The 22,562-nt window shown below is 39.8% G+C and overlaps 2 protein-coding genes across 3 annotated transcripts in view; both read right to left on the bottom strand.

Annotated features, from left to right (window-relative positions):
• aldh1l2 (aldehyde dehydrogenase 1 family, member L2) overlaps nucleotides 1-14,275 on the bottom strand; it is a 28,262-nt gene extending 13,987 nt beyond the window's left edge. For both annotated transcript variants that reach the window (XM_079263005.1, XM_079263006.1), the window contains exons 1-14: nucleotides 14,075-14,275; nucleotides 12,436-12,580; nucleotides 8,834-9,068; nucleotides 6,138-6,303; nucleotides 5,960-6,061; nucleotides 5,257-5,346; nucleotides 4,398-4,532; nucleotides 4,044-4,169; nucleotides 3,853-3,944; nucleotides 3,554-3,701; nucleotides 3,343-3,462; nucleotides 3,139-3,266; nucleotides 212-362; nucleotides 45-115 (exon numbers count right to left, since the gene is read on the bottom strand). In XM_079263005.1, the coding sequence (XP_079119131.1) occupies nucleotides 45-115; nucleotides 212-362; nucleotides 3,139-3,266; nucleotides 3,343-3,462; nucleotides 3,554-3,701; nucleotides 3,853-3,944; nucleotides 4,044-4,169; nucleotides 4,398-4,532; nucleotides 5,257-5,346; nucleotides 5,960-6,061; nucleotides 6,138-6,303; nucleotides 8,834-9,068; nucleotides 12,436-12,580; nucleotides 14,075-14,122 (1,757 nt within the window). In that variant the 5' untranslated portion in view covers nucleotides 14,123-14,275. The remainder of the gene's footprint in view (nucleotides 1-44; nucleotides 116-211; nucleotides 363-3,138; nucleotides 3,267-3,342; nucleotides 3,463-3,553; nucleotides 3,702-3,852; nucleotides 3,945-4,043; nucleotides 4,170-4,397; nucleotides 4,533-5,256; nucleotides 5,347-5,959; nucleotides 6,062-6,137; nucleotides 6,304-8,833; nucleotides 9,069-12,435; nucleotides 12,581-14,074) is intronic.
• Nucleotides 14,276-16,384: 2,109 nt separating this feature from the next.
• Nucleotides 16,385-22,562, bottom strand: part of samm50l (sorting and assembly machinery component 50 homolog, like) — a 15,686-nt gene continuing 9,508 nt past the window's right edge. The window contains exons 13-15 of the mRNA XM_079263011.1: nucleotides 20,130-20,276; nucleotides 19,798-19,939; nucleotides 16,385-17,179 (exon numbers count right to left, since the gene is read on the bottom strand). Of these exons, the coding sequence (XP_079119137.1) occupies nucleotides 17,134-17,179; nucleotides 19,798-19,939; nucleotides 20,130-20,276 (335 nt within the window). The 3' untranslated portion in view covers nucleotides 16,385-17,133. The remainder of the gene's footprint in view (nucleotides 17,180-19,797; nucleotides 19,940-20,129; nucleotides 20,277-22,562) is intronic.

Genomic DNA, 22,562 nt, shown 5'->3' on the forward strand with positions numbered 1-22,562 from the left:
AAGAGAAAGTTGATCATCAGCATTTAGTTTGAGCTGAGCTTTACCCCAGAGGTTCTTTTTTAGTGAAAGTTAGGTTGCGGTTGGGCCTGGCTTGGTTGATAGGGATTGTCTTCCCCTGCAGGAAAGCAATAGTTCATATGTTGTATTTAGTTAGTAGTGACAATTAACAAAGCTTCTATTTGGGTTAAAACCAAACAGAACAGCATCCTACCTGGATCTTGTCACACCAGCCAGCAAAGTAGCGGAAAGTCTGTATGGACATCCCTACATGTGTTTTGAGGGCGAGTGTGTAAACGGCTCCAGAGTCAATGGATTCGATGGTGGCCAACTCCTCCTGGTGTTCCTCCATCAAGTCTGCAAGCCTGGAGAGAGAAGGTCAGGGAGCAGAATGTCAGGGTGATTATAATCCAGGAAAATCTAATCAGGTATTGATAATTTGGTGGGAAAAAATCAGCTAATACTTGGTACCTGAATGACACATTTGGGACACTGAGTTCATTGTTCAAAAGGTGGTTCTTTGACCCAACCATTAGCTACATAAGCTACAGTAACGACATTAATTAAATTAGCTGCATAACTACATCAGCTCCATTAGCGACATAAAATACATTCCCTACACTAACTACAAGTGGTGGGAAAATCTAATTGAAAAATCGAAAATTGGGATATTTTTGCTTCACAAAAATCTTTTAAAAACGATTGTTTTTAACAAATAAAAATACATTATAAAATTTTGTCATTTTTATTGTTTTTATTGATCATTTTACTTGTCTTCTTGTGCACTAAAGCAGCAGAATGATAGTCTGTCTACTGTGTAGTTTTTTCTCATTGAAATCAAGAAAAAAAAAGTTTCATACAATTATTTTGTTTTTAATCTAAAAAAATCAGCAATATCGCAGAATTGTGAGAATCACAATATAACTCAAATCAGCACCCAAAGAAATTGGAATCGAGCCTTTGGTTATCAGGCCCCTCTCTGATCGAATAAGCTCCCAGTTAGTGTTAGGGAAGCAGACACCCTCCCCACCTTTAAGACTAGGCTGAAGACTTATCTTTTTGATAAGTCCTATAGCTAGGGATGGCTAGCATCCCTTAGTTATGCTGCTATAGGTTTAGACTGCTGAGGGACATTTTCTGATACACTGAGCTTCTTTCTCTTTCTCTTTATCTCTCTCTTTTATCCCCCCCCAATAACAGTGTTGTATCATTAACATGTATGTCTCCTGTCTCAGCAGGTCTCCCTGGCCGGCAGTAGCAGTTCCTGTTGTCTGTTGTCTTTCTGTCCTCTTCCCCCCACACAGCAGAGGCAGATGGCTGCCTGTTCTTGAGCCGGGTTCTGCCGGAGGTTTCCTTCCTGTTAAAAGGGAGTTTTTTCCTTCCCACTGTTGCCAGTGTGCTTGCTCAGGATGGGAGATTGAGTTGGACTCAACTCAAGATTGAGTTGGACTCAACTCAATCTGTTGGTTTCCTTATATAGGCTATTATCAATTGACTTTCATCATGTTTTCCTCTCTGTCTGTAAAGCGTCTTGAGATGGCATTGTCGTGATTTGACGCTATATAAATAAAGTTGAATTGAATTGAATTGAATCGGGACAAAAGCATATCGTCAGCCCTACTAACTACATTACCTACCTTAGCAACATTGACCACATTAGCTACATTAATTACATTAACTGCATTAGCTACATAAACTACATTAGTCACTAGGGCTGTGACGATATGCTTTTGTCCAGATTCGATTCGATTCCAATTTTTTAGGTGCCGGTTCGATTTAAATTGCGATTCTCAAAATTCTTTGATATTGCTGATTTTTGTAGATTAAAAACAAAAATGAATTTATAAAACTTCTTTTTGCTCGTAATTTATATTGATTTCAATTAGGAAAAAACAATACATTCTCCAGACCATCATTCTGCTGCTATAAAGCCCAAGAAGACAAGTAAAAAGATCAATAAAAAAAAAATAAAAATGACAAAAATTTTATGGTGGAATAATTTTATTTAACTGAAAAAAAAAAATCAATTTTTTAACCAAAAAATCGATTTTAAAATTGTGAAACAAAAAATCCTGATTTTCGATTTTTTGATTCGATTTTCCCACCCCTATTAGTCACGTTAGCTACCGTAACTACATTTTTTGCACTTGTTGCATAACTACAATCAGCTGCTTTAGCTACATAAAGTACATAAAGTACATTAACTACATTAGCTACCGTGAGTACATTATTTGAATTTGTTGTTTAACTACATCAGCTCCTTTAGCTACATAAAGTACATAAAGTAAATGAACTACATTAACAACACCAACTACATTAGCTACATTGACCACAATAACTACATTAACTACATTAGCTACTCAAACTATATTAGTCACTTTAGCTACAGTAACTACATTATTTGCATTTGTTGTATAACTACATCAACTCCTTTTTATACATAAAGTACATTGACTACATTAGCGACACCAACTACATGAGCTACATTGACAACATTAGCTACTTTAACTACATTAGCTGCATTAGCTACATAAACTATATTAGTCACTTTAGCTACATTAGCTACTGTAACTACATTATTTGCATTCGTTGTATAACTACATCAGCTCCTTTAGCTACATAAAGTACATAAAGTACATTAACTACATTAACGACACTTACTACATTAGCTACATTGACCACATTAGCTACTTTAACTACATTAGCTGCATTAGCTACATAAACACGTTACATAAAACAGCTACATTAGTTACATTTACATTATCTAGATTAGCTACATTTGCTATATTACATACAACTATGTAGGGAATGTAGGTTGTTAGCATACCAGGAAATCAGAGAACTAATACACGGCCAGGTTATTAAAAAAGGTTTTTTTTATAGTGCAGGTAAGAACACGTGAACACCTAAACCTAAAATGATGCATTTTGCATTCATTTTGTAGCAGTCTAGCTGCACATGTTTTGATTTGTCGGCCAAATTGTTTTCTGCATATTTTTCTAACTTTTAAAAGGGTTTAGTGTTGCGGCAGGAAAAAAAACAACAACTTTTGTTTATGGTTTTCTTTGTGTTTTCCTCTATGCTTCATGACTGCGAATCCAGTTAACTGATCTGATCATGTCAACACATGGAACTACTCACTTGTACAGCAGACTTCCTCTGTCTCTGGGATTCATCTTGCCCCATGGTCCGTTGTCGTAAGCATCTTTTGCTGCGGCCACAGCCCTGTCCACATCTCCCACTGAAGCATAGGACACCTTACAGATCACCTAGGTAAAAATACTTTGTTGATTAAAATGTGCAAGCTTAGTTAAAAATGGATGCAAGGATGGTCCAGTGCCTTACAGATCCATCAGTGGGATTGATGGTATCATACGTCTTGCCACTTTCTGCATCCTCAAACTTGCCATCAATAAAACACTGGTAGGGCATTTTTACTGTCATGTTGTTCAAATCTTTGGTTGCCTGGAGACATAAAAAAAGGAAAACAGATTAAATTAAATGAAAGTTTCTAGCCAAACTGCTTCACTCTTTTCAAGCTGTTGATCAGACTGACATAGTCAACGATCAGTTCCTCCTCTTGGTCTTCTCCTCTATATTTGCGTACAAACATCTGGATGAAGTCCTGGAAAGTGGTAGCCATGTACACGTCCTCATTCTGCAGCTGGACTCCAGCACACTTTTGCTTGACCTCCTCAACTAACCTGAACACACAGAGGAGACAGTTCTTCATCTGTTTTACAGTGCAGACATTTTTGCTTTTTTTTTTTTTTTAAGATATAATATTTAATGATTCCTTCTGATTTAATTGGGGTTTATTCTGAATTTTATATCTAAAATATGACAGTGCCTTACCTTACAACATCCATGGAGGCAGCTCCAGACTTAAAGAAGTCTGTGGTGTCCTCAATGGCTGGTACATTGCTTAAAATGCCCTTCCAGATGTTCTTTAGCATAAAAAAGGGAGACAAATGTCACCTTTCACCAGTTCAACTTTCTTTCATTCAGTTATTTGTTTTCAGTTGAGAAAAAAACCTTTAACTTACCTTAATTTCTTCTGCTAGCTTCTTTTCATCATCGGTCAGCTCCACACTGGAGCTTTCTCCAGCAGAGAAATACTTGGCGGCAGGGATCATCTTTCCATCCTCAAACTGCAGGTTCTTCACCAGGATCTATCCATTAAAAGGAAATAAAGTAAATAGATAAATACAAGACACACAACAAAAAAGTTGTGCTGACACATCTGTGTTTAAAAAGTCCGCTTTGTTTGCATAACCCATCAGCTGTACTACAAACCTCAGTGTAATGGTGGGCAAATAAAGCTCAGCCACAGTTGTTCAGCTCCACTTGTTTACTTTGGATATTTGTTAAGTAATAAGACCAATTACGGAGAAACTCACAGTCTTCCCGTCAGTTCCATACAGAACCAACCCATTCTTTGTGATGATGCCAGGTTGGGCAGCTCCCTCAATGTCCAAAGGCTGACCTGCCGGTGCAGACCCCCCCAACATGGAAGAGCCATAAAGAGTCACAGACTGAGGAAAGACAGAGAAAAGCATTGAAAGACATGTATCTTATCTTCCCATGAACAAATACATGCTGATATTTATAGAAACAAATGGTGATTTTTTTATATAACATTTATAGCTTGATCACCTTCAGACCAAGTGGCAAACTCTTATGCACTACAGTAGTTCCAATCTCTTCTGCAGATATGTACCGTCTATCTTCACTTGTTGCAGATTTACTGAAGACAGAACTGTCTTCCTGGTTGTTACAGACAAATAATCCCACTGTCTTGTTGATTAATGAAGCAATTTTCTATATTTGCTTTAAATAATCAATAAAGAATTACTGTACATATAGTTAAATCGCATTTAATGATTTTAAATAATTCAAAATGTTTGAATTAAGCTATGAATGTTGATTTTATCTATTACTTTATTCATCTATTGATTCTAACTATGTCTTTATTAGACATTATTAATGTTTATGTCTTTTATCTAAACCAGTCATTAATTAAAATCCATTCAAATTAAAAAAAAAAGTTTTGGGGGCAGCATTTAAAATGCAATTAATTAATTACAAAATTATTCAGATGAATCCTTTAATTAAAATACATTACTCAGTTCTGAGAAAAAAAGTGTTAAATAAAAAGATGTCAACATGCTAAATGTAATGAGAGAACCTGAAACTTCTGAAATAACAGACAAAACTGTGCTGTGTTTAATTCCTGCTTGTGTCTTCCAGGAAACCCACCTTCCCATCAATGACAGTCCAAGCCCCAGGGACTTTGTCATGGCCACGGATCCAGTTGTGGATGGCTTCAGCTGGCTGGGCCAAGTTAACCTGGGGAACACAGGAAGAAGCCAGCAATGCTGACATTGCTGAATGCTGACATTTATCTTCAGAGCAGGTTAAAAAAAAAAAAAAAGGAGGGGGGGTCAAACAGCTGGCTGCTGCTAGCTGAGTAGAACATGGAAAATTACACTGGAAAATAAACCTCTTCACTAAAAATAGCTCATGTGAGCATGCTGCTCTGCTAGCGACGTGGCGCTAAGTAGCAAATCACAAAGCCGTTACAGTGGGCCCCACCTATGTCTCTTTACTTTTAGTAAAAACCAGAATAAACCAGTTAGTAGTCGAACTCAATGAGCCGCAGGAGCAACTCAACAGTAAATTTCTAGGCTGTCTACTGAATACGAGTGTTATTACACCGTGCAGCTGTCCAACAGCTTGACACTGAAAAGTACAAGCTATGCTTCTGTCTGGGAGGTGCAGCAAAGTGAACTTTCAGCTGTGTGATTTATGCTAATTGTTCAGCCATCTTCAACAGTTTTTGGGGTTTTTTTTTTGCAGCATTTCCTCCCAGACATGGGAATTTGCGCTAAAAGGAATGCTGCAATGGTTCAGTGAAAACTACACGGAGCTTCAGGCTGCTGTCTTACAGTCAAACTCTCACCCTGGAGTTGGATTTATTCTGAATGCCCTCGTAGCTCGCTCCTTCTTCTGTCTGGGGAATTCGAGGCGCCTTTCCATCAGCAATGAGCTGCACTGATTCCACCTTCACAGAAAGTAACAGCTCAGTTTGTGTCTGTGAAGTTCATAAAATGTTCTGCTGAAAACTGCTGCTGGTTTACCATAGCTTTGATGCCCTCTGGGAAGAGGAAGCGGTTGTACAGCGTGTCCACGGTGTCGTTTGGCTCAACGGCACATTCTCTCTGCAGGAGAATGGGCCCAGTGTCCAGTCCATCATCAGCCCAGAAGACAGTGAAGCCAGCTTTTTTATCACCATGGATCAGGGTCCTTATAACATATAAAGTGAAATAAATCCAAAATGATGTGGTACATGGATCATAACTACGGACTGTGTATGAAGACGCTCATGAATAAATCGGACTAATAAAGTCTGAAAGTTACAAGCTGTCTAGAATAGATTCTTATCAAGCAAATTGATGTTTAGATTTTTGTTTACTTTTTTCAAAACTCAAAAAATATATTAAAAAATAACAGTCAAATACCTTGATATTTCACTATTTCATGTTGAAAAACATCCAGTCAGTTACCCAACTAAGTTACTCTTCACAGCGTTTGTCAGGTATTTTCTTTCCTAACATTATGCAACCGTTTCAGCACTTTGCTGCCATTGACCTGACTTGTGTGATGGTGATATCACATTCATAATGAGCATGTAGTTAAAAGAAAAAAGTGATATTGTTCGGTATTTCTGCTTGGTGATCTTCCTAAAGGGAGCAGCCTGACTGAATGCAGAATAGTTGAAAGACTGAAGATAATGAAGAAGGAAAACTGCCGAGAAACATGAAAAGGAAACATAAACAACAGCTGCACTGAACATCTGTCAATGCTTTAACACTTCATTTTACTCTATTACAAAGCAGTTTATGTGCACTTTTTTCCCTGCAGAGCAATAGTAAAGCACAAAGAAGGGAAACAACTAAAATATTTCTCACGACGGCCCCATGTAGCAAGAAAATGCTTCAATATGAGGAAGACTGAGTACCCCCAACTTAGACCTGCATGAAGTTAGCCACACATCCTCAATAAAACTTTATGAAAATAGACTTAATACTGTTTGTGCTGCTTCACTTTTTGAAAATCTGACTTCTGAGTACAAATCAAACACAGCATAAACCACAGGTAAACACTGTACTTTCTTCTTCTTTGTGCTTTTAAACCATAAACACCCGACGCATGAAAAATGTTAAGATAACTATTTTTTTTAGGAATGATTATCATTTATTACCATGTGATATGTCAAAGTTTTTATTGTGTAGTCTTCTGCTTTCTGGTATCCATTAAGGGGCAGAAGACAGTAGGGCTGGGCGATTAATCGGATTTTAATCTCGATTACGATCTGGGTTTTCAACGATCATAAAAATAAAAGGGTGTGATTATTTTTCTCTCTGCAGTTTCCTCTCCTGCTGTCTTCAGTTGCTAATCGAGCGTCTCTGGCATTGCAGCGCTGTGCTGTAAACTCCTCCCACAGCCGCTTTGCTTTCATTCAGACACTGTTGCCAACTTGGCGACTTTCTCGCTAAATTTGGTGACTTTTATTGTTAAAAGCGACTAGCGACAAATCTAGCAACTTTTACTGGTGTTTTGGCGACTGACTTGAAGGCACATATTGTTCTGCAGTTACTGTAAGGAAGGAGCAGCGGGAGCCTCTCCCGTCCTAAAGCACTCCCAGGCGGCCAGTCTCAGTCTGCTCCGGCTGCAGGTCAACGTAGAATAACTGCAGTAGGTTGTGGAAGTTCACCTAAACATAGTTTATACCATTGTCAGTGACAACTGGCTGCATTATTTTCGTATACATAGTTTGGCGAGTTAAACACTGTAATATCCCTCTGTTACGGGGCGTTACCATAGCAACATGTTAATCAGCTGGTTCAAATCAGCTGTCTTTTAACAGGTAAATGAGAAAAACTCGCTGTAGTCTGACAGCGGTTGTTTGGCATAAAACGTACATCGAGGCCAACGTAAAATAGTTCCTATATAAGCTGTAAAAGCGGATTAAAAAACTCGGAACCGTTCATTAGACGGTTATAATGCACGACACGGAGTTGAGAACACCACCATGCGCAGCGTTGTTTAAAAATACTGGATAATTATGTTAAATAATCGAGATCTCAATTTCGTCAAAATAATCGTGATTATAATATTTGTCATAATTGAGCAGCCCTAGAAGACAGATATCCGAATGTGTTCTACAGAATTTTTTGACTAAAGATTTTACCATAAAGTGAAGTCAAATGTCTCTGAAAACTGTACGTATCTTATAAGTCACGCTGGGTTCTCATGGGTTAAGGTGTTACTTATCCCAGCTCTAGCACCTATCAAACCTCTCATTTCCCACACAGAGTTCTTTGTCCATTCACAGACACCGTAGTGAAAATGGTGGCACAAATTTGGCTCTTTCTGAGTGAATAAAAACATCAACAAAGAACTTAAAAAGTAATTAGATACCAATAAAAACACACTTTTTAATTACATATTAAATGCTCTTGACACTGGGCTTAGCTAAACTATCTAAGGTGTTTTGGTGCTAGCATTGTAGCCCTGTAGCAGGCTAGCATTGTAATGATAACAGAAGCTGAGAGATAGGAAGGGTGGAGAACAGACAAGCCAGGGGAAAGATAAGAAAAGGCCAGTATAGTGGGAGGCTGGCATCAAACATAACTTAACCATCAGAGAGAATTGAGGCTCTTTGCACTTACAACCTATACGGTGGATCAGAAAAATATTCTGCCACATCGAGTTTAGCTGTGAGCTAAACTTCAGCTACAGGCCACATCCTCCCAACTCCATCCTCCCTTACCAGTTGATGGCAGAGGCTCCTCTGTGAAGAGGCAGGATGGAGGGGTGGTAGATGATGGAGCCATGCTTGGGGTGGTCGATGATATTCATGGGGATGAACTGGGAACAGAAGGGCATGACATTCAGCTCGGCATCCACGGCTTTATATGCGTCCACCACCTCCGGGATGGGCTTCCCCTTGACTCGCCACCTTGGAAACTTGAAAACCGGCGTCCCGTCTTTCTCTGCAGCCACCGCTTTGAAGAGAGAAATAATGTTCAGAGAGGTAGTTCAGAAAAGTAATCCCACAGGGAAACATTCAGTGAAACTTGTGTATATACCAGTAAGTACAAATAGAGACAACATTTGACACTTTTCACCTTCTAAAAAGAAGTAAATGAGCAAATGCAAATTGGTTTAAACAGTCTTCTCAGTTTTCTTTCTTAACATTGTGGCGGCCATTTATGTGTTTTGTTTTCTTTTATGAGAGATGGCTGTTATGAAAGTTAAATTATTTTTTATATTATATTTTAGTATATTAGGTCATATTACCCAGATAGATTTTTATTTAAAGAACAGCGAAGACAGGTAAATAACGTCACATCTGGGTGTGGTGTTTTTTTGGGTTTTTTTTGTTGGCAATCAGTGTCAGGTGGCGTGAGGCAGGTTGAAATGATTTTTTGACCACCTTCAGGCGTTTTGTTGTTTTTATGTTAACTGGAACAAATATATAAAGATCCACCTTTATTCTATTTTTTTTTTAAGAAAAATAAAGTATTTGTAATTTTCTTAATCCTTTCCTTTTCTTTTTATTTGGATCTTTGGAATTGCGTACAAAAATCAGACAGTCCACGCTGCCACCCCCTTGAAAAGAAACGTGAACAAGGCTGGTAGAAATATTATAGCTAGTGAATGCAGTAATATATGGTTAGTGCTCCACTTTATTTTAATTATGGCGGTTTTGAAAGTGTCCCAAATGAAATGACACTACTAAACCAGTGTTTTTCAACCACCGTGCCGTGTTACACTAGTGTGCCGTGACAGATCATCAGGTGTGCCCTGAGAAATTACCCAATTTCACCTAAATGGTCAATAAAGCAGCTCTGTGTTCATCCAAACAAGCCCCAGGGAAAGATAATAAAATTCCTTCTTCTTCTGTTTGTCTGATTGCTATTCAAGAGGCTTTGATAAGATGGACTTTATGATAATAATGTGGACTTTTTTAAAAAAAAAACAAAAAACAAAACATTTTGTGTTTTTGGTGTGCCTTGTGATTTTTCAGTGGAAAAAAAGTGTCTTGGCTCAAAAAATGGTTGAAAAACACTGTGCTAAACTGTTCTATGTAATGAGTCACTATGACCAGGCGGTGTGTGTGGCAGTTGCAACTACTTCAGATAAGCTTTAACTGGTTAGAACCAGGTTTGCCCGCTCTTTCCTGACTCTAACAGCCACAATAAAGCTGGTAAAACACCGCCAGGTGACCCACATTTCTCATGCTAGGTCCTACGGCTGGTTTCAGTTTAGAACAGAGGCCATAAAAATGTCGGCTATAAACCCAATCAGGTTGCAAATTCATCACTACAAATACACTGGATGTCTCCATAGAGGAAATACTCAAATATTTATCCAGTGAGAGAGAGAGATAAAGAGGGTTCGTGCATAGACTTTTCACCTAAGAGCCGCGTCTCCAGGCCACACAGGGCCTCTCCCAACGCAGACAATAGAGGCAGTATTCCTTAACTAATGCTGGATAAAGGCTTGTCATTGTCCAGGGCCACTGTAGAGTCAACACGCATCTACCTCAGCCACAGCACAGGCCTCCGCTGACCCCGAGTCAGGATTTAGGACAAACACGCACACAATTATGGGTTCTACAGACATTCCTTCTGGAAAACTTCAGGTCTATCTGGAGCCATTAAGGGTTCTTTTAGAGGGAGATGCTTTTTAAGGCATCCAATTAGAGGTTTTTATTTTTTACAAAGCACCTTTTAGGAATGAAGACTCCCCTGAGAGAACAGGGAGACAGAAAGCAGTGTAGCAGGGAGGTTGTTATAGCAGTGAACTTCCTTTTCTCTTTGTTCCAGAGGTGTTGTATTTAACCTTCATGTTAAATGAGCAAAAGCATGACACTGTGTGTGTAGTGGGTTACGGCACAGGTAGCTGTGTGGTGAGTTAATAGCCTGTTTAAAACATAACAGGTAATAAGAGTGTAATGAACTTTTATGAAACCTTAAATTTCTATCAGAAGCCTAAAAAAGTTTCCCTCCATAAGACCAGCCACAGAACCGTCGTGTTCTTTCTACATAAAACAAGTAGAACAACCCTGCTTAGAAAACCACAGTTTTATCATTTTAGATCAGGTTTGCAGCACTGAGCTGTTTCATCACGTCTACCTATTTTAGCAAGATGTGTCCAAACTTTTGACTGGTACCTTACTGCATTCAATGCGAGGCAAATCCGAATAAATTTCCTTGTTTTGGAACCTTAATTTTCTTTAATGAAAATATAAATAATCCAGATCTATTGAATGCTGCTAACATTAAAAAAAAACATTGAAAACAGATATAGATATAAATATTGGACATGATGCTTCTGAATGATAGCAAACCACAGGGAGAGTCATCAATCAGATCAAAAAGTAGAAAAGATCTCTAGTTAAATGTATAATGATGGAATACCTGGAGAAAATATTGATGAAAATGTGAAATTTTATTGAGTTAAAGCTGGGGTAGGTGATGTTGGGGAGATAGCTAGATGTGAAAGTGGCGCCCTGTCTTGGCTCCTCCCCCTCTGGTTTTGCTCCTTTCGTGATCTAAAGCTTTTTCCTTACCTCCGCCAATGAGGTTATGTTTTTACTGGCGTTTATCTGTTTGTGTTCAAGATAACTCAAAAAGTTATGGACGGATTTTAATTAAATGTTTGCGAGTTGTTGGAAATGTGAAAAGGAAGAATAGGTTTCATTTTGGATGGTGATCCGGACCACCGTTTGGATCCAGGAATCTTTTAAAGGCCGTGGCAGAAGTGTGCGCTCTCCGAGTGCTTTTCTAGTTCGCAGCTTTTTCCACCAATAATTTCTCTTTCTCGGCTGTTTAGCAGGAGGAGGCTAATAAACCGTGCAGGGTCGGGGAAATCCTTCCTGAATTTTCTCAGCCATGAGAAAATTTAGCTACGAAATATAAAAAATGAAACACTTTAGTTTGGCCCGAATGTTTTGATTGGTCAGAGTTTTTACAGATTTACAGTAAACTGAGGGGTCTAACTATATTTCTTATTGTTCATGATTACAAAATGTACAGACTACTATCAGGACAAGGAACCACTTTACCCAGAGTAAAAAAAAAAAAATCCTATATAAATCCTGAAAATAATTGTAATCGATTCCGTACTTTGTCTTAACATTTTAACTTTATTCAGTTTGCCATTTTGGTTTTACAAGCATCTTAAATATATTAACTGTTCGTCTTCAAAGCTCATGAACTACATTATAATAGAATAATATAATATTTTCTCATCCTGTGTTTTGGAGAAGAATCTATTTGTATTTTCTCTTTATTTTCCATTCGTGTAGAGGTGTGTTGAGGTATTTACAATACCAAGCTGTAGAAAACGAGAGCGATAACTCACCAAGGGGGTCTGCCTTTCCATCTTTGTCAGGGACTGTGAAAACACCCACAACTTTGTGACCCTGTTTCCTCAGGTTGTTGTACACCTCCTGGCCAAACAGACTCTGGCCAATTATAGCTAGTTTTAGCTTATTCTGGTAGTAATTCTGTAAAGGAGCAGAGAGTCATTCAATCAGTGCACAGGAATTATTCTGGAAATAAAAAAATATGCACCTATAGTTACTAAGACTGTGACGATATGCTTTTGTCCCGATTCGATTCGATTTCATTTTTTCAGGTGCCAATTCAATTTAAATTGCGATTCTCAAAATTCTTCTATATTGATGATTTTTGTAGATTAAAAACAAAATAAATTTATAAAACTTCTTTTTGCTAGTAACCTTTCTTGATTTCAGTTAGGAGGAAACAACACAGTAGCCAGGCCATCAATCTGCTGTTATATTGCACAAGAAGACAAGTAAAAATATCAATAAAACCAAAAAGGTTTTTTGTAGTGGATTAATTTTATTTAATTGAAAAGAAAATTTATTTATTTTTTTTTTGTTAAAAAATTTATTTTAAAATTGTGAAACAAAAAAAAAAAAAAAAATCCAGATTTTCGATTTTTCCATTTGATTTTCCCACCCCTAATAGTTACTCAAATAGTTTGAGAAAGCCCTTGCCACTCTGTCAGAGTGTGGTTGCTTCAATGTCATGCAACATTACAGTATTTTTAACCCCTCCAATTCTGGACCATGTTTCATTTACACTAACTAGTTGGTGGACTTGCAGTTGAACTATTTTAGAAAGCTAACAACGTCTAAGTTTCAGAGAATAAGAGCAGAATGAAGCTCTAACCCATAATGTAGCTGCATAGTTTCTCCTTACTTGTTGCATAAATTTTAGATTTCAAGATTCTGGGTCATAATTTTGTATTTCAACCAAAAAAAGGTCTGAAAGCCAAGGCTGAGGAAACCTGTAACATACCTGAACATATTGATTATTTCCTCACACTAAACTGAAAGCTTTGACTCTTGTAGTTTATTTGTTTTGTAGTAATTCATGAGGTTTAACTGTATGTTCTAATAGTTGGCAGCTTTCTGCTGCTGGTTTAAACCAGCCCTCCCAAAGCGATTGGCTGAGGGAAGGTACAACTCTGATCCAGGCAGCAAGCCTCTAACCCCACCCGTCTGACAGTAACTGTACATGTGTGCAAACTGGGATGTATCGGGTTTCACATGTCCTCACACTCGGTCCAGTCAGGTGCAGCTTGCACCGGATCGAGCTTTTTCATGACATGTGCATGCACATACCGTTTCTGCACTGCATCAGGTTTGCAGAGCTGAAATGGTCATGATGAAATACTGGCTTAATTGTCAGCAGAGGTGGGATTGTTACTAAGCCGCTGACAGTGTGTGAAGCCCACACGATGATGCAACTTCTGCACTTACTGTACAGTGCACACATGCAAGCATGCACTAACGTGGCAAACTGTGCACCATCATTTCTGAAGATGCAAAAAGCGAAAATAAAACCTCAATGAATTCATCCGCAATCAGAAGCTTCTGCTACTGTACCCACCACCCAGTCTTTCCCTTTAAGATCATAAACGAAGCGAAACTGAAGTGACATTTCATTCCTTGCAAAGCGATAGTACTCACGGAGGAGGTGGAGAATCTCCTAATGACTTGACTCGCCGTCCACAACATAATGGCGGTGTTTGTATTTTATAAAAAATGAAAATAAAGAATCCAAACGGGGCGAGAATTTTTCCAACCGGCTTTTGAGGTAAGCTCTCAGCTGTCACCTTGCACCTACCCCCTTATGAGTGCGTGACAGCGAGTCAGAGAGGCACTTGAACGATGCCGTAGTATGCACGGGCTTGCCAGAGCCAGATTATACCCGCCAGCAGCCAGTCGATATACGTGCCGCTTTGGAAGGTACGTGCGCGATCACGCCGCCGCGCGTTCACGTTGGGGAAAGTGGTTCTCAACCTTTTCGCAACACAGTACCCCTTGTAAAACTTTTTTTTTTCAGCCAAGTACCCCCTAACCACTGCAAAGTGTTTTTAGTTCAGAAAAAAACACGAAATACAGCACTTTGTCAGTTGTGTTTGGTTTATTAAACTTTAAGCGTGCACATCTCCACTACGCTTCAACCAGGACTGTTCGTTGTCAAGGCGACAAGGACTGACTGATGTGATTTGGCTCGTAACGGGTGGGCTTCAGTTCATGTCGGAATATGGGATTTTGTGAGGAATGATATGGTGTAAAACATTCTCTTTATATACAGTCTATGGTTGCTACTCTCACATCTTACAATATGTTACTGTAGACATGACAAATACATTATTAATATAAAACCCTGTGATACGTTTCCTACACATATATTATACCCATTCTTCAGTTATTTTATCCCGTTTATTACCCACAAAACACATAATGATTTGTAATACACTACAGTGGCGCACAGGGCCAGATTAAAAGTGCACAGGCCCATGGGTCCAGAGTGTTCCAGGGCCCCCCTTCCCCACCCCAACATTGTGAAAATTGTGAGTGATACACTGTGAAACGACATTTATAACATGTCTCAGCCAGTGGTACCTTTAGAAATACACTAGACACTGTGGTCTAACAATCTGGCCTTTATGTACATTTTGTTTTATGTCTAAACTACAAGTGTTTGGAATTATGGAATAAGCTCCCAGTTAGTGTTAGGGAAGCAGACACCCTCCCCACCTTTAAGACTAGAAAGAAGACTTATCTTTTTGATAAGACCTATAGTTAGGACTTATCAAAAAGTCATAAGAAATATCCCGTTCTTCTCAGAATATAAACTAAAACCAGTTTATCCAGTCAGGGATTTCAGTGGTTTTAGTATGATTATTTGGTCCATATTTTCATTTTCAAATAAACTGTTTCAAATTTATTCGTTATTACATACTTATAATTTTACAACTTTCCTTTTTAGTTATGTTTACTATTTTTTATTCATACAGTTAAAAAATTAAACACAAGCTGAAATATCCTGTAATTTAATCCGTTCATTGCTTTTGCAAGTTTTTAAAAAGCCTTTGTAATTACATCTAACCTTTTTGAAAACTAATCAGTAAAGAAGGGAAGATCAATAAAAGTCCCAGAGAGAAATGACAAGACTATTTCTATAACTACAGAACAATTTTATCTGTAAATGAACTGCATTCACGACCCTGCAATCCAAGCAGTTTCAGGCTTTTCAGAGATAAAAAGAAGATTGTTGCGTAACCATGCTAACACGGTAAATAAAATACTCAGCTGAATAGATATTTGATGCAGACAAATACTTTGGTTCTTGTAAAGCAAATTTTAAATTAGATTTTCCACTGATATTTGTATTAGTCTGCATCATGAAAACCTGTACACAAAAAAAAGCATGTACTCTAAAAACAACTATTTTTGACCTTCTAAATATAATTACTGTAAACATATTTACCTTTAAATATAATTAGACTTTTGCACAATCAAACCAACCTGCAAGACTAAGAACTAGTTTATATATTGTATAGCTGTTGCATAATTCTGGCTCTTTGCTTTGCAGTGCAGCTGTGTCTGCTCCCACAATGAACGCAATCTGGTCCAGACTGCATCTGGTATCATCCACTTCCAACTGCCCTGCACAAGTTCCTGCTGTGCAAAGGTTCAAAATGGTCAGCAGCCAACTGGCAGAGAAAACAAAGACTACTGACACACAGTCTCATTTGTTCCATCTAAAAGGGACAGTGCAATCAATCTTGCGGGTTTGCAAGTGTAACATTCAGGTTACACTGCAAGGTTACAGACGGACTTAATCAAGCAGAATAGCTTTCTTTAAGGCAGAAAACATTGAGTACTTACCAAATACTAATCAATGTCACCGAAAGATCCAGGACCGCTACAGTACAGTTAGTAGCTTTCCTGTATTTAACTTCAAAACAGAGGAGAAGAGGAGAAACCCAGGGGAGCAGCTGTGATTTATTTGTGAATAACTTCAACTACATCAAAAAGAGGACTAACAGTAAGAGCACAAGTGGTGGAAGTTGCTCCGGGGATGCTTCCCACCTCTGCTGCCAACCAAAGAGACGAACCCAAACTCTTCAGTTTCTTCTCTACACCAACAGCCGCTGTCTCCGGCTTCATTCCGCCTTGCTGCTATAGACGGTCATTCACACAGTACATCTGACCGTTCCAAATCTCTAAATTATTCATACGCTGTGCTCCACGATGAGAAGCATTCATAGAAGGCAAAGAAAACAGGAAACATGCCACATGTCTGTTAACATTCTGGAAAATCTCTTTACTTAGTGTCACCACAGGAATCACAGTGGGTGAAAATACTCATGGATGATTTGACCACAAACAAAATGCCAGTGATGGAGGCTGCAAATGAATAAGGGTGTAACTCGATGTAAGGCTTTTTAAAGGGGCTATAATGAACTGTTTTTACTATTGGTTTAGCTGGTAAAATATAGAATTAGTCGTGTGTGTGTGTGTGTGAGATCCAACACTGGCACTTTGCTAATAAACAGCCTCAGCTGGTGCATATAAAATAAGGTTTTGGGGAGGTCAGGTTCATTTCCCCACAACATTGGACTCATGCTAGTGTTTCACGCTCTACAACAAGTTACAGGTGAAAAAAATGACAAATCACTCTCCCTTTTTAAGTCGGATTCTGCTGGACCAGTGTGGGTAGTGATGGTGAGACGTCACAGGAAGCGAATCCCTGCTCCAAACTGGACACCATCACATATTCTGCAAGAGCAGGAAGAAAACAGATGACATCTTACAAAGTAGCAACGTGTTAGCAAAGACAGGTTCAAGAAGAGAATGCAATCGTTTGTGGCGAGGTGTGTTAACATGCATACTAGCTAATCTGATCACAAATGTAAGTGCGAGGGAACACTAACATCTGTTCAGCGCGCACAGCTATTAAAAAAACCTGTAAACCACTGCTCACACTGAAAAAGAACCTTACCATCTGCAACATCCTTGGAGTTTCAGTTTGATTTGACTCCACTTAAATGTTCCTAAATCCATAATAAAAAATGATGCAGCCACTACTTAATGAAACAAAACCAAGTGAGAAAATAATGAACTGAAAAACATCACCATTAGTTCTTTAGAGCGTCTACTCTGGCTTTAAAAAGATCCTCTATTCTCTAAGGGGACAACTTCCTAATATATAAAACTTTTTCAGCAGTCAAGTTCAAACTTTCTCACATGAAGTTATTCTTGACCAGGACTTGTCTTTTAGCTCACATTTAAAACAGGTTTCTAGAATCACCTTCTTCCACCTGCATAATATTGCAAAAATTAGGGGCAGAAAGATGCAGAAAAATTAGTCCATGCCTTTATTACTTCCAGACTGGATTACTGCAATTCCTTATTTATGGGTTGTCCCAAATATGCCCTGAAAAGTCTCCAGCTGATCCAAAATGCTGCAGCAAGGGTTCTGATGAGGACTAGCAGGAGAGATCATATTTCACCAGTTTTAGCCTCTCTACACTGGCTCCCTGTTAAATCCAGGATAAAGTCTAAAATTCTTCTCCTCACATATAAAGCTATATAAAGCTCTCCATGACCAAGCTCCATTGTACATAAAAGATTTTATAGTTCCAAAAAGAGCACTGCGCTCTCAGACTGCAGGTTTACTGGTGGTTCCCAGAGTCTCAAAGAGTACTATGGGAGGAAGGGCCTTTAGCTATCAGGCTCCTCTCTTCTGGAACCAGCTCCCACCGCGGGTTCAGGAGGCAGACTCCCTCCACACCTTTAAGATCGAGCTGAAAACCTTCCTTTTCCATTATTATTATAGTTAGGATATGAGCATCTCCTGAGTTGGAGTCTGTATGTACGGGACCCAACTGTCCAGGTTATGCTCATTGTTCTTATAGTTATGGGTAGTCTAGCCATCCATTACTTATGTAGCAATGGGGATGTTACCTGATGCCCTGAGAAGTACCTCACTCAATTTCTCTAATATATTAATGTATAAATATATGCCAATATTGCCGTCTTCCTGAATAAGTGCGGTTGTACATGTTGATCTGTCTTTCCTGTCGTCTCCACCCCAACCAGTCCAGGCAGATGGCTGCCCTCCCTGAGCCGGGTTCTGCCGGAGGTTTTCTTCCTGTTAAAGGGGAGTTTTTTCCTTCCCACTGTCGCCGTGTGCAGCTCAGGATGGGGGGTTAGATTGAAGTCATGACTCGATGCAATCAGTTGGTTTCTATTATAGGCTATATATGTATGTAAAGTGACCTGTGACAACATTGTTGTGAAGTGGCGCTATACAAATAAAGCTGAATTGAACTGAACGTGATCTATGCAGGATGCAGCCTTGTCATGGACATTTTGTCTTCCAGCTGCCAAAATTTTATAGTCAAACTGACATTCAGACTGTTTACAGAGTTGATGCCTTTACTGAAAAGTTTTCATGTCTGCCCTGTGAGAAGATGACCGAACAGTTACCTCAGCATCACCAGACCCTCAAAGTCTACCTGTAAAATTTACTGCACAGACACCAACAGTCCTCTCTGCTGCTCCTTCACCTGACATCAACCTCATATCATTTATGATACTGGAAATCTGACCATCACTTTCTATCCAGTCTTGCTCTTCACTAAGCGCTATTTAGTTGTCAGTGAGGGTTTACATTTTGATATTTCGGATATTCTTGTGACTTTTCTCCTTCCAGCGGATATCAGTTTCATTCCCATTCACAACCTTTCCATTTTGTTTTTACATGTTCCAACATGTTTTTACCAGGTTAAGTACAGCGTTTTTATTTTATGAAGCATGACTTTTTACATTTTTATGAATTTCAATCGAGAGTTTAATATCCCTAACTTTTTATAAGTAATGTGTATGACTATATGATTTAATGATTCTTCACTTTGACAGTTTGTTTCTCAACCATTTAATCCTTGATTAAATGCATGTTGATTAGCGGTGGGAAAATCAAATTGAAAAATTGAAAATTAGGATTTTTTAAAATTTTTGTTAAAAAAAAAACTTTTTTTTTTTGTTTAAAAAATACTTAAAAATTATCTATAATAAAATTTTTGTCATTTTTATTGTTTTTATTGGTCTTTTTATGAATGATGGAATGATGGTCTGGCTACTGTGTTGTTTTGTCCTCATTGAAATCAACAAAAATGACGAGCAAAAAAAAAAGTTTTCTACCTTTTTTATCTTGCTTTTAATTTTCAAAAATCAGCAATATCGAATAATTGTGAGAATCGCAATTTAAATCGAATTGGCACCCAAAATATCGGAATCGAATCTAAACAAAAGCATATCGTGTTGAGTTAAATGTGTGATGTCGCTGTTTTGTCGCTCCCACTAAAAAAGTATCTTCATAACTAAAGTCCAACCTGTCACCACTCTGGACTCCCATGGGCACGCAGTAGTTGAGCTCCAGTCTGGCGATGTTTCCCAGCCGCAGCACAATGCCCGCGCCGTAAGACCAGCGAATACACTCAGCCAGCTTCTGAAGATGCGCCTGGGGACCGTCGCCTGCACAAAACACAGCGTGAAGCAACTGAAGCACTGACAAGTCTTTTGACACATCTTACATTTTAACATGCAGATGAGTGATTTAAAAACAACAATCATGGGAGAAAAGAACTGAGAAAAGAAGGGAGACAGACAGAGAAGTAGGGGTCCAGACCTGTTGGCACATCTGGATCATATTCCATCCACTCACCATAGTTTAGGTTGCAGAGGTTGCCTGCATTGAGAAAGAAGTGTGTTCTGAACAGATCTCCAAAGCCTCCCTTTCCAGGTCTGAATGGTAGAGGGGTGTAAAGGTGCAGGCCGCCTGCCCAGTAGGCCTCCCCGCCCAGATAGTCGCCTGGAACAAACAGGAAGTTGCATTGCTGTCTTATACCAAGCACACACATCCATCTCTCTGCTTGTACAGCTGTTGTACGATCACCTGCAACATCACACACACTGTAGAGCAGTGCTCCCACAATACTCAAGATTACTGCTCATCAGGCTTGTCATGCTCACTTTGTTGCTGACAAAAACACTTGATAAAATGTGTTTTAATTGAAACGTGATCTTTTGTACAGACGATTTAACACAAAAGCTATTTGCACGTCTAAATGAGTTACTTTTCTCTTATTTCCATTTTTGTCCACAAATTTTATCCACAAGCATCTGCCAAACCTCAGGATTTATCTCACAAACCACACAAAAACCTGACAAGTAGGGATGTTCAATATTGGCTCTTTTTTTTTTTTTAACCAATATACCGATTTCTGACACCAATATCAACCGATACTGATATTTTTGGAGAAAGTTGTGCCAAACAAAGAGAAATATCTAGGAAACTATGCATGATATCTTTTGTGTATTGTAATTTTGAGTTAGAGGAGACTTAGCTGAAGAGTTTGAAATGTGCATGTTGTGTAAAAGTTATGTCATTAAAAAGGTAAAAACAAATAGATCATTTCCGATATTACATTTTAATGTAGAGAATATCGGTAAAATAATATCGGACATCTTTGCTTGCAAAAACTCATCTGCTGTGTAACATTTCAAATATGAATGTCTGTTATTTGGTATTTCTTTCAGTGGAAAATACATCACACGCCCTGCACAAACATAAATGAATCAGTCGTCTGATGATTTGTGACAGAAGGGATAAAATGGGGAATGACTTCCGGACGGCTTCGAGGAGATTCTGGTCCACCATCCGGCGGCTCAGGAGGGGGGAGCAGTGCTCCATCAATACTGTGTACAGTGGAGGTGGGGAGCTGCTGACCTCAACTCGGGACGTAGTGGGTCGGTGGAAGGAATACTTCAAAGACCTCCTCAATCCTACCAACACGTCTTCCGATGAGGAAGCAGAGCTGGTGGACTCAGGGGTGGACTCTCCTATCTCTGGGGCTGAAGTCGCTGAGGTGGTCAAAAAGCTCCTTGGCAGCAAGTCCCCGGGGGTGGATGAGATCCGCCCGGAGTTCCTTAAGGCTCTGGATGCTGTGGGGCTGTTCTGGCTGACACGCCTCTGCAGCATCGCGTGGACATCGGGGACAGTGCAGCTGGATTGGCAGACTGGGGTGGTGGTGTTCCAATTACAGGGGACTCACACTCCTCAGCCTCCGTGGTAAGGTCTATTCAGGGGTCCTGGAGAGGAGGGTCCGCCGGATAGTCGAATCTCGGCTTGAGGAGGAGCAGTGTGGTTTTTGTCCTGGTCGTGGAACAGTGGACCAGCTCTTTACCCTCTCTGGGGTCCTGAAAGGGGGCATGGGAGTTTGCCCAACCAGTCTACATGTGCTTTGTGGACCTGGAGAAGGCATTCGACCGTGTCCCCCGGGGGCTCCTGTGGGGGGTACTCCGGGAGTATGGGGTACCGGACCCCCTTGTAAGGGCTGTCCGGTCCCTGTACGACAGGTGTCAGAGCTTGGTCCGCATTGCCGGTAGTAAGTCGGATCCGTTTCCGGTGAGGGTTGGACTCCGCCAAGGCTGCCCTTTATCACCGATTCTGTTCATAACTTGTATGGACAGAATTTCTAGGTGCAGCCGAGGTGTTGAGGGGATCCGACTTGGTGGCCTCAGGATTGGGTCCCTGCTTTTTGCGGATGACGTGGTCCTGTTGGCTTCATCTGGTCGTGATCTCCAGCTCTCGCTTGAGTGATTCGCGGCCGAGTGTGAAGCGGCTGGGATGAGAATCAGCACCTCCAAATTTGAGACCATGGTCCTCAGCCGGAATAGGGTGGATTGCCCTCTCCGGGTCGGGAGTCAGGTCCCGCCTCAAGTGGAGGAGTTTAAATATCTCGGGGTCTTGTTCACGAGTGAGAGAAGGATGGAGCGCGACATCGACAGATGGATCGGTGCGGCGTCTGCAGTAATGCGGACTCTGTGCCGGTCTGTCGTGGTGAAGAAGGAGCTGAGCCAGAATGCGAAGCTCTCGATTTACCAGTCGATCTACGTTCCTACCCTCACCTATGGTCATGAGCTGTGGGTCGTGACCGAAAGAACGAGATCTCGTATAAAGGCGGCTGAAATGAGTTTCCTCCGCAGGGTGGCCGGGCTCTCCCTTAGAGATAGGGTGAGGAGCTCAGTCATCCGGGAGGGGCTCAGAGTAGAGCCGCTGCTCCTTCGCATCGAGAGGAACCAGTTGAGGTGGCTC

The sequence above is a fragment of the Telmatherina bonti genome (assembly GCF_933228915.1).
Source record: "Telmatherina bonti genome assembly, chromosome: 23".
In the NCBI taxonomy this organism is placed as follows: domain Eukaryota; kingdom Metazoa; phylum Chordata; class Actinopteri; order Atheriniformes; family Telmatherinidae; genus Telmatherina; species Telmatherina bonti.